Source organism: Trachinotus anak, unplaced genomic scaffold (genome assembly GCF_046630095.1).
Source record: "Trachinotus anak isolate AG129_WGS33_773 ecotype Australia unplaced genomic scaffold, CSIRO_AGI_Tana_v1 ptg000020l, whole genome shotgun sequence".
In the NCBI taxonomy this organism is placed as follows: Eukaryota; Metazoa; Chordata; class Actinopteri; order Carangiformes; family Carangidae; genus Trachinotus; species Trachinotus anak.
Genome location: NW_027273871.1, coordinates 96,238 through 112,960, shown reverse-complemented (window position 1 = coordinate 112,960; position 16,723 = coordinate 96,238). Strand labels below are relative to the sequence as shown.

The 16,723-nt window shown below is 40.7% G+C and overlaps 1 protein-coding gene across 1 annotated transcript; it reads left to right on the top strand.

Annotated features, from left to right (window-relative positions):
• Positions 1-693: 693 nt before the first annotated feature.
• bckdk (branched chain ketoacid dehydrogenase kinase) lies at positions 694-16,239 on the top strand. The gene is made up of 11 exons (XM_071505931.1): positions 694-1,079; positions 3,168-3,236; positions 3,340-3,450; positions 5,758-5,805; positions 7,559-7,678; positions 8,017-8,115; positions 8,546-8,619; positions 9,489-9,617; positions 11,238-11,327; positions 11,530-11,685; positions 12,837-16,239. Exons 1-11 carry the CDS (start codon positions 834-836, stop codon positions 12,979-12,981), a joined length of 1,287 nt encoding a protein of 428 aa, XP_071362032.1. The 5' UTR covers positions 694-833; the 3' UTR covers positions 12,982-16,239.
• Positions 16,240-16,723: the final 484 nt, after the last annotated feature.

The following is a 16,723-nucleotide window of genomic DNA, read 5'->3' as shown; positions in this document are numbered from 1 at the left end:
TGCATGACATTTATTTTTAATACCAAGAATAACAAAATGTTTATAATGTTGAGTGAGTGGCAAGCTTACAGGGACAGCTGTACAACTTACCAGCAGATCATTTTCCTCTTAATTTAGGGTTTTAGTAAAACAATCTTTATATACAAGCGAATATAAGCGTAGCAAAAAACAGTGTCATCTATTTGTTATATTTCCATTGGGCTAAATATCATGGAGCATGATCTTTTCAAGTAAATACTTGTACTGGTTAATGTGTTCTTGACTGTTGACAAAATATTGACAGAGAAAAAAAAGACAAGCATTGTTTTTTTTTTTTCTATCTGAGATATAGAGCAATAAAAAGAAATGTACTCATTAACACCCCCTTGAAGGCAACAGCGGCTTTTAGATACAAGGATCGCGCCTGAGGGAAAACAAACTTGATTTGCAAATATAAATGTGTACCTGCAAACATACTGCATCTTACACTGCGCCTCCCCATGTCCCCAAGAGCCACATGTCAGCCAAAATACTCAGAATTGTTGTTAGCCAATAGCTCCAGCTGTTCCTTGCAGGGCAGTACAGTAGGTGAAATGGGGTGGTGGGGGGGTGTTGATGCTGTTTCGCCCCGCCTCTGGCTGACTGATTGGCTCAGCTGTCATGTCGTCGCCCCTGCTCTCTCCCCCACTGGCCAATGCGTACAAAGCCCTTTCTGTACCCTGTCTCTACTGTATTCACATCCAGTGCCTTTGTGCACCATTACGACTCGACCCTAATGGCCTCATAGCAGCCATAACGCGTAGTGCTTGTACGGGAACAGGGCAGCCCTGTTCACACACACAGCTTGTCTCCAAATGCGTCCTGGGCTGGCGGGTATAGCGGTGGAGATGCTGAGCGGTGCTACCTGCAGGGCCAGGCCGAGGCTCGGCAGCCTCTTGCTGGCCCCCGTCACCAAAACAGTATCGCCGATGTCAAGCACGGAGAGCCACAGATTTCGGTCCACGTCCTCGATGCAGGGATTTTCAGAGCTGGCAAGAGAGCGGTCGAAGACGGTCACGTCATTTTACAACCAGTCTGCAATTGACGTTTCCGCAGAAAAGGTAGGAACGCTACTTTACGCCAGTTTACTCCGGCATGAACCCCGCTCCTCCTGCCGTGGAAACGAGGGCGCAAGCTAGCTGTAGCCTGACAGTAACGTTAGCTGTTAGCACAGTGTGTGCTGCGTTCAGGGACACAAAAAAAGTCAGTAAATACATCTTTGTCCCACTTGGATGACCGGTTCACGCTAGTTAGCGTTCAAAGCCAACTCAAATCTATAATAAGTTCAGGTTCGAGATAGTGGATGAACCTCGATTTCTCTCTCCAGCTGTCACCAACAACGAAACATCTGCGAATAATACATGTATTTATTTCTTAATTTTCAATAAACAAAACGGAAGATGTGGCCACATAAAACCAAGTAGCTACTTTTTGATTTTTCTGGATTAAAAAAAAAAAAAAGACATTACACTGTTAAGAAAGTTGACGGTGTACGATTATAAATATTTTTTTAAAAACAATTTATAATAACAATGTCCCCAAACCCGTTATGTTATTACAAACCGCTATTTGACTGATTTTCTCTCGGGGGTTGGAATGCACCATCACGGTTTTTCATGAGGACATAACGTTTAGCTAGCTAACAATCGCTCATCTCTGACAAATTAACACCACACTGTTGAAAATCCCGGCAACCAAATGATTTGTTCTCGCCGATGTTGAGGAAAATATGTAAATAGAAAGCTGTCATTTGAACTATACGAGAGACGCCTTAATAACAAGTAGGGAGTTGATGGTGTTAAGTTTCAGCGACGGAGGTCAGGTTGACCCGATGAGAAGTCGGTGTAACGATCTCGCTGTTTTTCCAGTCTCTAAAATATTCTGTCTATTGCAAATGATTTTAAAGAAACATGGATCCGCATCCGTTCTTGCTGTGCTTGATCTCTGATATTCTTCTTCCCCCTCTAATGCATTATAGATCACACATTTAGTCGAAAGAAATTACACGGAAATGCGCGGCATTTGTAAATATTGAAGGAAATATGTTGACAAACATTCTCTCAAAACAAAACCCCTTCCCCCCGCTGACTTTGTTTTGTTGCATAAACTCCTCCCTCTTCTTTGTTCCGTCAATTATTCTCAAAGAGTTTTTTATTCCTGGCGAGAACATGGAGGCCTCAGTAGTTTCTCAAACGCTTACCAGCTGTGGTGCATAAAGTTCATCTTTTTTTTTTTTTTTTTTTTTCGTAGTATGGAGCAAAAACAAAACAACAACACTAGTATTTCTTCACAGTAAAATGAGGAAGGAATGAGCAGCTGTTCTTTGTGATCTAATACTGAAACAAGACAAAACAATGAACAGTGCAGTTGCTAAATAAGCTTGCAGCGAATGTGCTGTGGGTGTTCATGGTCCTGAGGGAATGAATCCTAACATTTTTGGTGACCTTATGATCTGGTTCCATAACCAGGTCAAATTTTCCACTTGTACCTTGAGCTCATTTACATTCTAGCTCTGCACAGACGCACACTTCTGCCTTTCTGCACTTGAGCTGACCTTCTCACACTGTGGTAGCAGGGCAAACACGACCTATAACATTAATAGCTGTTTGACTAAGGTGCACCACTTAGGCACCGTTTACACCTGGTATTGACATGAAATCCGATCCCAATACCAGATGTGGTCTGGCAGGTCCCACCTGAGTTCACTCTGCATCCAGATGCAGATTGCAGTTTGTTTTTTTTTTAGACCTTTTACACTGGATTGGATTGGATAACATACAGAGTTATTTTTAGTCTGGCCATTTCTGGATTGTCAAAGCCAATATCAACATTTGAGAGTTGACAATAAAACATCAGATGATATTGATTATTTGAACTACATCAACATCAGCAACATTTTTGATGAAAGTCTCTTTGAATTTGGTTATTAAACAGTTAAGCCCAAGAAATTGACTGTATTTGTATGTATGTGGGGTTATTTTTTGTTCAGCTGCTTGTGCTTAGACAAAATTTAAGATTGCAGATCTTGGGCCTCTTTTGTTAAATAAAAAACGTGTACAGTAGAAAGTTTTCTGTGTCCCATGGTGTTACTTGACCTGTTTTTCTAAAAGTTAATGTGTACTTGATTGTATGTGTTAATGTCTCCTTAGGCCTCAGTACGACTGACCTTAGCGACCCTGCTGTATTCTGGGAAGTCTCCGGATGGCCACCACATCTTGGTAAACATTTAAGCCACATCGAGAGAACTGCCAAGTGTGCCTGAACTGAGAAGCTGTTTGATTTCTGTAACTCTGCTGTGTCTATGTGTATGTGTGATCTTAGAGCAGTGCCAATTACCTACACAAGGAGCTGCCTGTACGAATCGCTCATCGCATCAAGGGCTTCCGGAGTCTGCCCTTCATCATTGGTTGCAACCCCACCATTCTGCAAGTGGTAAGAACACAATTATCACCCAGCACTGCTCCCGGCCACAGTGTGAAGCTCTACGTGAAGCGAGGGGGCATCGGTCCTGCAGCAGGTGCTATAATAAGAAAGTGACAACTAGGACGCTGCACAGGAGAGTCTTGACTGAACTTTGGATGGAAGGAGGGAAGTGCTTTCACACAGCGAGCGGTTACTGCTGCAGCCTCCATTGTTTCCACTGGGAACAGGCGGGTGTGGCTCCAGTAGGTCAAGCACTAACCACAGGGTTGGCGGTTCGATCCCCAGCTTCTCCCCTCCACACGCTGAAGTGTTCTTGGGCAGGACGCTAAACCCCAAACCCCAAACCCCAGCGCAGCACTCAGCATGTGGTTCTCTGCCATCAGTGTGTGAGTGTGTGCGAACGGTTGAGTGATAGATAAGTTGTGAAGTATAGAAATGCAGCCATTAAGCATATACTCAAAGTAAAGAATAGCAGGAAGAGGAAGAGGGAGGGAAGCTGCTGATGAGAGTGAGCAATATATATCAAATCTTCTTCTTAGTGCTCTGCTGGGTGATGGTGGCAGCTCAAAGTATCCTGAATTACACACATTTTCACAAGCAGTGAACGTACACGAGTGCCTCGACTGACCTTACCCAGTTTGGTCCAGTACACTGCGAATTCATTTGTTAATCATTCGCTTTACTTTCAGCTACAAAGCTGTGTGATGGGACTCACTGTCTGAAAGCACTTGTATAGATGACATATTACATGTGCTGGAAATGGATGTTACCGTCAGTATTCAGCATTTAGGGAATTATAAGCTTCACCTGATACAAATAATAATACATTCTATATAGCACGTACAGAAATACAAATAAGCAATGTAAAATATATGAATTATTTCAAAGAGATTATTTATTTGAAAGGTTTGGTTCATTGAAATCACAAAAAACAACTAGAATGGAGCTCAGTAGATCACATACCTCCGCTAAGGTCAAACAATGTCCCATGTGATCCAGATTATTATCTGGATCTGCACCACATTTTACAAAGTCATAGATCTAAACACCATAAATATGTCTGATTTTTTTTTTTTTTTTAATATCTATATATATTTTTTAAATTACATCCACATCTAAACATTACAACAAAGCATTCACAGAACTCTTGTGAATGAAATGGCGTCATTGCACTGGATACACAAAACCTGATTCACAATGTGCATCATACAAGAATCAGCTTGGCTTTTAGTGACAAAAACAAGAGACTGTAGTGAATTTATCTGATTCACCAATTTTGTTATATTTAGAAATTCCTTTTTAAAGTGCAGTCCAGGCCTGTCATGTGAACTGGTGACACTTGAGGACAACACTTGTTGAAATGTTTAGCTGCCCATCCTGAACTATTCCTGTTTTCAACAGATAGAAGGTCGTTCCAAAGTAAGTAGTTCACAGTGACCCAGCAGCGCTCTGTTCCTGGAAAGACACATTGCTGTTGAGTTTTTCAGATGCCATTTTGGACAAACAAAATTCCTTTAAACCCCCGTGTATGGAGGTCTCACAAGCCTCATACACACATATCCCCATCCCTCAGCTAATTAAACCCAGAAAACAATGTGCTCAGCTTCAAAAATATGACTCTGAAAAAGCAACGTAGTCATTCGATTTTATTGAATGCAGACACAAGCAGTTAAATACACCCAGAGCCTGGATCAACGCCCCATGTTTTTTGTTTTTCAGTCAGTTTCTCGTTTGTCTTTTGGGCCTTAATGTGGGAACAGTGTGCTCTCTCTCTCTGTTTTTCCAAGCAGGCTCTTCAAAACTAATTCACCGCCTCTGCACGTCTTGTTGGTGATGAACTTTCACCTAGATTCCTTCCTCTCTGGCATCACGGAGCTCCTCTGTGCCGATTGCATAAAGCACAGCTCCATTTGAATGCCTACGGTTGTAATGTAGGTCAGGGTGGTTTAACTCACTCTAACAGCTCCTTTATCGTTAGGAAAACAATGGCTGGAGCAGGTTTTGAGTTTCAACTGATACAGGTTCAGATCAGTAATGGAAGCTTTATCATTCGGTCATTGAAACTCAAATGTGACTGAGGAGCACAGCTTATTTTCTGGGGAGGAGTTGTCCAGCTTTGTTGGTAACTCAGAGAAATTCATCACATCGAAGAATCATGAAATGCTTTGTAAACGTAAACCACATGTGGACTTGTCAGTTGGGCTGTGGGGGCCCAGTCAGGGGCTGGTGCTGGTGGTGTGATGATTTCTGGTTGGATGGACAATCACAGAGAATCAGTCTAACTACAGCGTCCATCTCTCCTCTCCTTTCTTACAGCATGAACTGTATATCAGGGCCTACCACATGCTCAGTGACTTTCCCCTGGTGAGTGTCCCACCTATACACACACACACACACACACACACGCACACACTGGATCATAAGCTCAAGTTCCTCATTTTTTACAGAGCAGGTTTATTCACGAAACATAAACAGGAAGTGTGGAGATTTGCTGGCAAGACTTTTGCTTGTCTTGCATGTTGCAACTCCAGGATCGGTTGATCTGTTCAGCAATGAGCCAATCCTGAAAGTGTTGTTGAGTTAGAGGACAGATAAACAGAGAAAAGAGACAAACCCTCACATATGACAAGCTTCAGCCGCCTTATGTTTTGTAACATTATTTTTTAAGGTCACTTAAAACAATCAATTGATTCTGAAAATTGTCTTTAATTCATTCTGAAATATTCATGGTGGCACACTTGAAAGAAGATTATTTTGCTCTTTAAATCCTTTGGAAACTTAGTTGCTTTCCCTTTGCAAAGTGTCAAACATTTACACCTCAGTTTGCTGTAACACTGCTGTGTTAATAAACCATTAGACTGGTTAGATCAGCAAAACAGTCCAGCCATTCGAAAAAGAGTATTAAATAACATAATTACCTTAATATACTGGATGATGCTGCAATTGCTGCAAGAAGTACTGCAATAAAAAAGTTATTACAATTTACAGTTTATAGTAATTTACACTAAAGTAATTAGGAGACATAGAAAACAGCAGATTTTTATGAAGTTAATTAATGAGACATTACGTGGATTGAGTGAAAGATTTGAAGTTTCACTTGTCAGTTCAGCTGAGATGAGACCTTGTTTCTTGTGCTCGAGTGCATTAGAAAACCTTAAGTGCAATAAAAAAAATCCGATGTGTGTTTGAATACTGATAAGGCTGCATATGGCAGGCAGAGTGAGAGATAAATACACACCGACCAAGCTGCAAGGCAGCAATAAAAGTGGTGCAAGAAGCAATAACAAGCTTCATATATGCCTGTGTGTCAGTCAGTGCTGGCTGGTTGTTAGGTGTTTGGATTGTCTGCAGGACTAAACTGTATATAATATTTGATTTAAATGTAATTTATTTTGCTGCTCAGGTGTCACTCATGTTGTAGCTGCAGGCTTTAAATCACTGTTTAATACTAAGAACTGTGATCATTCTGCATTTTTAGCTGACAAAAGCAACAATCTGAGTTTTAAGGTTCTGTGTGGATTCAGTTACAGAACATATGCACAGTGTGGAATGTGGGTCAGGCCTCGTCAGTTATCTCTTGGCTGACGGTGACGGTAAACAGCCCAGGCCTCGGCTTCTTAATTCACTGCTTTGTCTTTGTGGAGAGGCTGGCAAATGTGTCCAGTTGTGTTCATACATGCAAGACTGCAAACAATGACAGACCTGCTGTGCGTATTTCTACACATGTGCAGATGTTTGTACAAACTGTACTTGCACATTAGATAATTGCTTCAGCAGCCTTTTCTTCCTAAGTGTTAAGAGGAACTGCAGCAAGTAAACAAGCAAGTAATACAGATCTGAGATGATAATTAAGATCATGAAGTTTTCTTAATTATGACCTTGGTCAGCATGTGTGATAATATAGGATATGTTGTGGAGCAGCTTTTAATAACTCTTTTTGTAGGGAAAGTTTTCATCTGCATATTTTGTAACCACTGCTGATTGAACAGAAAGAAAGGACATTAAGGCCTCTCTGATATAAGTCAGCACAGGCCTGGTTCTTTCTGCTGGTGACATAAGAATTTATGGCAGATGACATGTGACAGGTTTGATATGAAGTGTGCCCGTTTGTTCACAGATAAAAGATCAGGATGTGGAGGCTCGTTTCTGTAAACTGGTGCAGCAGCTGCTGGACGACCACAAAGATGTGGTCACCATGCTCGCCCAGGGCTTCAGGGAGTGTCGCAGACACATGCAGGTAAGACCCTCCCCTCCAGGTTTTACGGAGGTTTGGACTTCATGCTTGAAGAGCCAGCTTGAAACTGCAGGATATAAATGACCCAATCACATTAAACTTCACATAGAATTAAAATTCTCTGCACAAAGTATCAACTGGTTTGCTTATGAAAGCTGCTTATCTGTTCTGTAGCAGTATATCAGATTTCCCTGCTGTGGGACTAATAAAAGATATCGTAATCTTAATATTCCAGAGTTTTCTTTTATATTAGTCTTTATGTATTAGCTTTTATTCTCTGTTTTTTTTTTTTTTGTACCACTGTTGGAAATGAATTGGAATTTTTCCCTCCCATTTTTCAGGATGAGACACTCATCCGCAGCTTCCTGGATACAACACTGTGCTCTCGTCTGGGAATCCGAATGTTGGCCACGCACCACCTCGCCCTCCATGAAGATAATGTACATCTGACTGTTTCTATGATTCAAATCACTTTTAAATCTTTGAAATGTGTTGTTTGCCTAGAGCATGACGTATGGTGAGCCAAGGAGTGAGTGATTTGTTGTCCCGCTATTCTATGTGTTACCTTTCCCAGTCAAAGCATGGCCAAAACCATCTCACTCAATACTTTGAAGTGGTTTATTACTTTTCAAAGATCTATGTATCACAGGGCTTTGGGCTAAGAGCTTTTAGCAAATATTACTCAAACAGGAGGAAGTGGTGCATTTGTTTAAGCAGTTAAAATCATGGAACCGCAACTGAATTTTGCTGATTAAATAGCACGATCCACAGTGTACAGGAGGGGGGAGAAAAAGCCTCCCCGCAGTGAGAGAAATTACAGTCAGTTCATTCTCTTTGATTTGGCTAAAGTGTAAAATGTTTCTGTTTCAGCCTGATTTTGTCGGGATCATATGCAGACGTCTGTCTCCCAAAAAGATCATAGAGAAGTGGGTGGACTTTGCCAGGTGGGTGCCCAGCCACACGGCTTTGTTTATTTATCACCTTTAGATGACTTTCCTGCTTCTGTATGAGCGCTCTGTTGACTGAGGGAAGTCAGAGTTCATCTGATAGACTCTCAGGGAACATACACGTTTTAGCACCAGGAGCTGTGACTGAGATATGAGCCAACACTTTTGTTTACCTTTTCTAATCTTATCTAATGACCTTTTTGGGGTCAGTGACTTTTGCTGAGTTCAAAGGAAAGTTCACAAAGGAAATAATGCATTTATCTGTTGTAATTGTTTAAGGCCGTGAGATCAGCACCTGTAAAATCTAATTTTAATTACAGAACATTTGTATCAACACACTGATATAATAAAAGCTGCACTTTCAGACATATTAGCAGTGTGTCTCAAGGGATCATGATGTTTGTCAGTTTGTTGGTCCATCACTTTACTCCTGACTGAAATATCTCAACAAATAATAGGGCCATAGTTTACCATGAAATGTGTGTGAATGTGTGGGAATGAAATGTAATCATTTTGCTGAGCTCTTTACTTTTTATTTGGCACCATCATCAGGACAGATTTTTAAAATTTGAGCAGAACTTCGGTTTATGACCAAAAACCTGCAAAACTAATGACATTCCCATTAGCATTAGCTGTACTTTGTTACTAGCACGGTCATCAATATGAATTAGATATCTGTAGTGGTAAGTCATATGCATCAAGGCTAGAAGGACAGGCCAGAGGTTAGATGTGGAAGGGGAGTTAACAACTACAGGAAAAGCTGTAAAAATCTATGTGATCCAGAGAAAAACAGTAACAGTAACAGTAAACACAACATGTGTGGCACTTCTTAAATTCAGTTTTCATGTGTTCCTCTTGTCCACCAGACGTCTGTGTGAGCACCAGTATGGTAACTCGCCCAGGGTGAGGATCAACGGACATGTGGCAGCTCGCTTCCCCTTCATCCCTCTGCCTCTGGATTACATCCTGCCCGAGCTCCTCAAGAACGCCATGAGGTGACCATGCCAGCAGTTATTCATCTCCAGCTTCTCTCTCTGTCCCTGTTGTTCAAAGAGTAATTTGACACCTTGAATCTTTTAAATTATGAAATAAATCAACAATTTTTTTTCTACATAAAGATTAACAAGTACTAAAAAATATGTAGATGAGAATTAACAACAATATCTGAACTTGCTTAGAGTAACATCTTCCATCACTGCTGTTTTATTGAGACTACAAAGCCCAATTTAACCATATTCACACATAAGGAATTTGCACCAGATGTGTGAACTAGAAACAGTTTTTCAATACAAGCATAAGCATCTCATCTCATGTTAATACATCAAAAGATTGTGATAATGAAATGACTATTTATATGCGATGAAACTTATGAGAGGTTGAGATTTAAAAAAACATATTAAATAGCCGAACAGTATGAACAGAAAATGGAAAAGTGAAATCCTCCAGCGCTGCTGACCAGTAGCAGCTAGTGGGTCTGCACGGTTCATGGACGTGAGCAATTAAATCATAAAACAGAAAATGGAACTAAAGTGAAACTAAAATAACCTTGGTTGAAATGCATGAGTCACTCCAGTGCTGAAAGGTTAGGCAACAGCCAACAACAACCTGCATCACATGCAGTGACAGCTGATTTACATTTTATCACATGAAATACAGCTACTCAAGGTGACGGGGACTCTGTCAAACCCATATCAGTCTGCATGCGTTTCTATTTTTAATTGGTCATTTATTCATTTATGAATTCATTCATTTAGGCTCATGTGATTATTTTTGATCATTAATTTTGTATGTATGCCTTCACGCCGGCGACAGCCAGGGCCAGAGGCTTTACGTTATCAGGTTGTCCGTCTGTCCGTGTTGGTGGTTAAAGGTCAAAGGTCAAGGTCACTGGTCTGTAGCCTTATTCTGGTTGGGTGATTTGTAGCTGTGTTCTGATTCGTTGGTAGCCCTATTCTGAATGCAGCTAAAAATGAGCAATCAGAAGGCGGCCACAAATCCACCAATAAGAATAAGGCTACAAATCAATCTTACCAAACCTCTGGAAGTAAGAGTTGACTCTTGAGTCTTTTTCTGTACAGAAATATCCAACAGTAAAATATAATCTCCATTTCTGTCTTCGACTTCTGAGGACGAGCAGTAAAGTTTCCTGTTTTGAGTGAGTCCTGTGATCAGAGCTGGGGGAAGAGTTTTTGGCTGGAGCCGCTGGCTGTATGTTGGCCACGTTCCTGTCATTCAGCTTGGGTAGTGGTTTAGAGGACAGAAGCTGAAGAGGCAAGGTTGTTTTCTTCTGATTTAGATTGTAATTAGTTTAGAGACTGCAGATAATTCCAGTCTGCACTCAGAGTCCATGTCGGCGTACTCCCAGCTCCTTTTTGTTTAGTGAAAACTGAGTACAGAAATAGTTTGGCCAACATCTGAAGAACTAAGGGTTCTTTCATCAACTGTAACTAGTCACATTGTCTGCAATGTGACTAGTTGCAGCAATAAAATAAAAACACAACATGGGATAGTTCAAATGTCTAAAAATCTAAAGTTGATTACTTTTAAAAAGATGAGCACAGTTTTCACCGTCAACGTTTTTGCTCCCCTTGACGTCTCTCTATTTGTCTCTTCAGGGCCACCATGGAAAGCCATCTGGACACCCCATACAATGTGCCTGACGTGGTTGTCACCATTGCCAACAATGACATTGATTTTGTCATCAGGTGAGTGGCTAAGTGTCTGTTACACTGTGACTGGTTTTATGCAGCAACATGAAGTTTGAATCTCAAAGCCTTCAATGAACAGAGGAATCAAATTGTGACATTGTAACATGATAAGACTGTTGCTAGAGTGGTTTCGGTGGAGCAGCGTTTACGTCAAAGAAAAGGACGTGTTGTTGTGCTCAGAGCTTCTTTTTCTTGGTAGGATTTCAGACCGTGGTGGCGGCATCCCTCACAATATAATAGACAAGGTGATGGACTATCACTTCAGCACGGCGGAGGAGAGTGCACAGGATCCGCGCATGAGCAACCTCTTCAACAACATTACCAACAGTGGAAACCAGTCCAGCCCTATGCATGGGTAAGAACGTGAAAAAATGTCTTTGTTCAGTATTTACCAGAGGAAATAGAGGAAACTGCTCTTAACCTGCCTGGTGTTACCACTGAAATTAAGCGTTTTTTTGTCAAAATGTTGCAGCAGATTTTGCAATAACATCACCTTCTGGTTAAAGTCTCTCATTATAAAGCTTTGCTCTGTCACTTTCAAGTGTTTCAGTATGACTGAACACAATACAGGTGTCGTCATTAACATATACAGACAGATGACATATGAGAAGATAAACCTGAAGCAACATAAGAAAGGCTCCTTTATAACAAATGAGGGCTCAGTGAATGGTCTTCATCCCTCACAGACGGGGGGAATCTCTGCCAGTGAGCACTTTCCTTTGTCACTCACTTGTATGAGTCAGAATGTTAATTTATTGAAGTTGTTTTTCAGCCGTTGTGTATTATTATTATCCATGTCTGTGAAATGTAGGTCATCATGCCTCAGGCCTTTATACTTGTCACCTCAAGTGTCTGGATAAAATCCAGATGTAATTTAACACATCTGCGTTTGTACTTGTCTACACACACATGTCTCTGTTAGCCGGATCATTATCTAATTGCAACTGTAGTGGTTTTCCTGGGCTACATTAAAAAAAAAAAAAAAAAAAAAACTAGGTCAGGCCTACCCCACCTCAGGGTGCTGGTGATGCAGCTGAACAGGCGGGTTTCTCTTTCTTTCTAATGCTTGTTGCTCGTGTCTCCACTTAGCTCCTTTGATATCTTTTGATAGCTGTTCAGTCACACATGACGCACGACGTGTTTAAGTGTAAATATGAAGTGAAAAGCTTCATTTCCCAGCAGACATTTTTCCTCTTGTGAGATGATTTCTGAAAAGCAGGCTCTGGTGCTGGGAAACGGCTTCTTACTGTTAATGGGAGTCACAATGCAGTGATAAACACATTTTCAAACTTACAGAGGCAGCGACAGTGAGGGATTTTTGACTTACTGGATCCCGTGACCACCCATATGCGGTCGTTTGCTCTTTCATCTCCACTTTGTGTTCATGTTATGCTGACAACAGATCACGATCAGCCAGGCGTGGATCAGTTAGCAGTGCAGCAAGGGTATAACTTGATTGCCTCACTGTCATCTTAAACCTGCTGGCTGTGTCTCTCTGTCCTGCAGGTTCGGCTTCGGCTTGCCCACGTCCAGGGCCTACGCTGAGTACCTGGGCGGCTCTCTGTCCATACAGTCTATGCAGGGCATTGGCACGGACGTCTACCTGCGTCTGCGCCACATTGACGGCAAAGGAGAGAGCTTCAGAGTGTGAAGCTCCCCACCGGTCATCCTTGTAGATCCCAACCTAGGAATCAGGCCATGCAGGAGTGCAGTGTTTTTTTCCACAAGGAAGGATGGCATGGACTACAGGACTTTGGTCCACAGAGTGAGAGCATACATAGTATGTTGTCAGACAGCTCCTTATCTCACCAACCCACTATTTGTTTCTTTTCTTGTTTTGTTTTGTTTTGTTTTGTTTCGCCTTAGACTGATTATAAGCTATGTTAGCTGTCAAGTTGATGATTTCAGTTGTTTTCCCATGTGTTTTGTACCCTGTGGCTTGTCGTCTTGAAGTTTTTTGGGGAGCGTATGAACTCTTGAATGTTTAGCTTAATGGGACAAACTGTGCATGATAGAGGACGTTGATATTAACGAGAGAGGAAGGAGAGGTAAAAAAAAAAAAAAAAAAAGAGCTTCAGTTTTAAAGAAGTTCACTTTGATGTTACTTAGCCTCAAAATAGGAGCAGACATCTTGATGGATAAACGTGAAAAAAAAGAATCTTCTGAGACACTCCAGCGACCCTGTCAAAATCTCCTCAGGGTGCGCAAAGCTGCTCACATGTTCCATGATGATCAGTCCAACCATAGTTTGAATGAATAGATCCTACCAGTATGTTATCAGCTGTTTGTTTCAAAATCTAACATGTACAAGGGAAGATTGCGCATCTTGGCAGTTTTACACAAGTTTAACTTCAGTGTCCTCATATTAAAGACGACACGAGCATGTTCTGCAAACCTCAGCCTCTGACAATATTCTACACAACCTTCTCCGAGTTCAGCTGCGGCTGCACAAGAAACTGCCAAAACACCGAATGCTCATTAACACACTTCTCTCTTGTTCTGTTTGGAGAACAACACGACGAAGTGAACGTCTTTGAACGTCAGTATACTTGCGGAGCTTTCAGGCAGGAGAGTCGACCGAGATGTTCAGTTGCCTTACTGCGTGACGCTTCAACTTTGACTTCACTCTTGCTTTTCTTTTGCGTTGCCTTCACGGGTTCACACCGATGCACACCATTTCAGTCAGTTACATTAGTTTGATGTCAGAATTGTTTGCACAATGAGTAGATTTCCTGTTGTAATGCTCAACATTTGCACCAATCATAGCAGTTTTTTGACTTTACTGTATCAACTTTCAGAGTAACAATATACCAGAGAAGTATTATATAATATTGTGTTCTTTCTTTTCCAGTTTTATCTGACTTCAGATTTTGTTCAGAAAGTGTCAGTCATATTTCAAGTTCGCTGTCTTTTTTTTAAACAAGTTTTTTTTTTTATCACGTTTCAGGATGGGTCAGGAACAGGGTTATCTGTTTTCAGATCAGCGAAGGTTGCTAATCATTTTTAGCACCATTATCTCCAGATGACAACTTGAACATGTCATTACCTTCAGACAACTCATGGCCATATCTAATGTTTTTTATATTTTATTTTAGGATTTTAGGACCTTTTTTCTTTCTATTAACACAGGTCTGTATTTATCCACCTGTGTATCAGTGTGCTTCAAATGAACTAGAACTAGGTTGTGTGATGTGTTGTTTGACCCCATCTAAAGGCAGAAGGGCTTATACATTCAACTTGAAGATAGTGCCTGCCATTGTAACCTCCCTCTGTCTTTTGTTCGTCTTTATAGTCACAACGCAATTTATCTCACAAATGAGGGGCACACACTTTTGGACAGTCTCCTGTAAAGCGTTCATGTTGTTGGGCTTGGCTGCATCCATGAGAAGCGACGGACAGCTCAAGTTGTGATCTTGCCGAAAATGATTAGCAACCCTGGCCACTCTGAGTGTCTGCTTCAAGTCATGTGAATCAAATAACCCAGAGCAGAAAAAGAAGCTGAAGCCAAGTCATGAGGTTTAGAAATTTATCCTGTACACAACAGATTTTCACCTCAAGCACTCCTCACATTCACTCAACATTCCCCCATTGGCACCAACAGATCAGCCTGGATACTACAGTTACTTTACACTTTACACTTACAGTTTTAAATCTTTTGGGAGCAGATGTTATATTATCTTATACTGTTATCTTTTTATCTGAAAGATCATTGGAAATCTTGAGCTCTTAATAACAGGATAGGAAATCCATGAACTTGTTCAGAAGTTAGCATTCAAAGCAGTTCTTCTGCACTGATTTTCATTTTTGACTCAAACCTGTTTATTATTGGTCGCATCATTGGCCTGGAGTTGTACTTTTTATTCTGAAGTTGTATCTTTAAAAGCTTTAGAATCACATTGTATAGACTCAATAATGTGAAAATGAGATGGTTTTTCTGTTTTAGAAAACCTATGAATAATATAAGATTCTGAAGTGTTTTATATCTTACAAGTTAAGTAACAGGTTCTTTTGGTTTTGTCTCTTGTGCTTTATTTTTTATTCCATTGAGTTTACAGACAAAAGTTCCCTGAGATTCTGGCTCAGGAGACACTGTGAAAATATGAGTGAACCAGTTATTTCGGTTGTAAGATATCAAAACATAATCTGATTTAATCTGTGAAGGGCTCATATTTATTTTGCCATTTTATTAAAGAAATATAGCCCTGTAAAATTCACAGTTTCTCAATAAGAAAGAATGGCCAGGATTATCTGTACCTGTGTTCTTGCCGAGGCCAAGTATATGAATTAATGTGTTTTACTGTGGCTTTGAAGGTTGTGAAGATATAGTATATATTTAGCTTATGCATGTGAAGTGGGGGAGGGGGGGGGGCCTAACACCACATAGCTGCCAGATGCTGGTAACCATGGTTTAAGGTTTTGTGCTTTTTGAGGAACATAAACAGGTTATCAGCATCGTTCAGAGATTTTTTTTTTCTATTCCAAAATGTAGCTGATAAGATGATAAAGGTGGATTGTAAATTTTGGATTTGGCACCTGTGGCTTGTATGAAGCATGGCATGTGCACTGTCTGCCCCCTGCTGGCCTAAAAAGAAAAGTGCAAAAGGACTGACTAATAATTAAGAGCATCATTATGGTTTTTGAAGGAGGAAGAAGTCATAAAAAATGTTTTATAAGCAACATAAAAAATATTATTTCTGTTGTCAGGTTGGTAGTTTTTGCAAGATCAACAAAGAAAAAAATCATTTCAACATCATCTCTAGTACAAAGCCAGATATTGGAGTCGTGTTACTGACAAGATGTGCTGCCATGGAGTGTTTTGTCTCTTAGACTGAAATTAGCTTCTCCCACATGTTTTCTTCTGTCTTTATGTCAAAGACTCTTTAGACATTAAATTTTATTTGGTAGGAAACTCTGAGTGATCTTTTTTTTTTTTTACTCGTGTGATCAGTTGAATTTTCTCCAAACACCAACTCAGGAGATTTTACAAGAATAAAGACACGCTTGAACCGTTATGCACAGTGTATCACAAACATTAGCCTGCGCTGTTAGACTGGATTCACATATACTATAGCCAAAAATATGGGGCCTGTCCACATTCTTTTGTGTGTTTGCCCTGGGACTACAAGAGAACACCCTCTGGTGATTTTTCCAGTTTAGTGTGGAATAGCTTAACTGGTCTGCACAGATCCCAGACCTCAACCACAACCAACACCTTTGGGATTAACTGGAATACCAACTACAGTTTAGCTGCAGCTCTAAAAAAAGTTACATGATCAGTTATATTTCATTTCATTCCCAACATCAAAAGTATCTCACAGGTACAAAAAGTATTTTTCATATCAGGGCGGTGCCATCACAGGAGTGCTGCAGCTATCTGAAGGAAAATCTGCAAA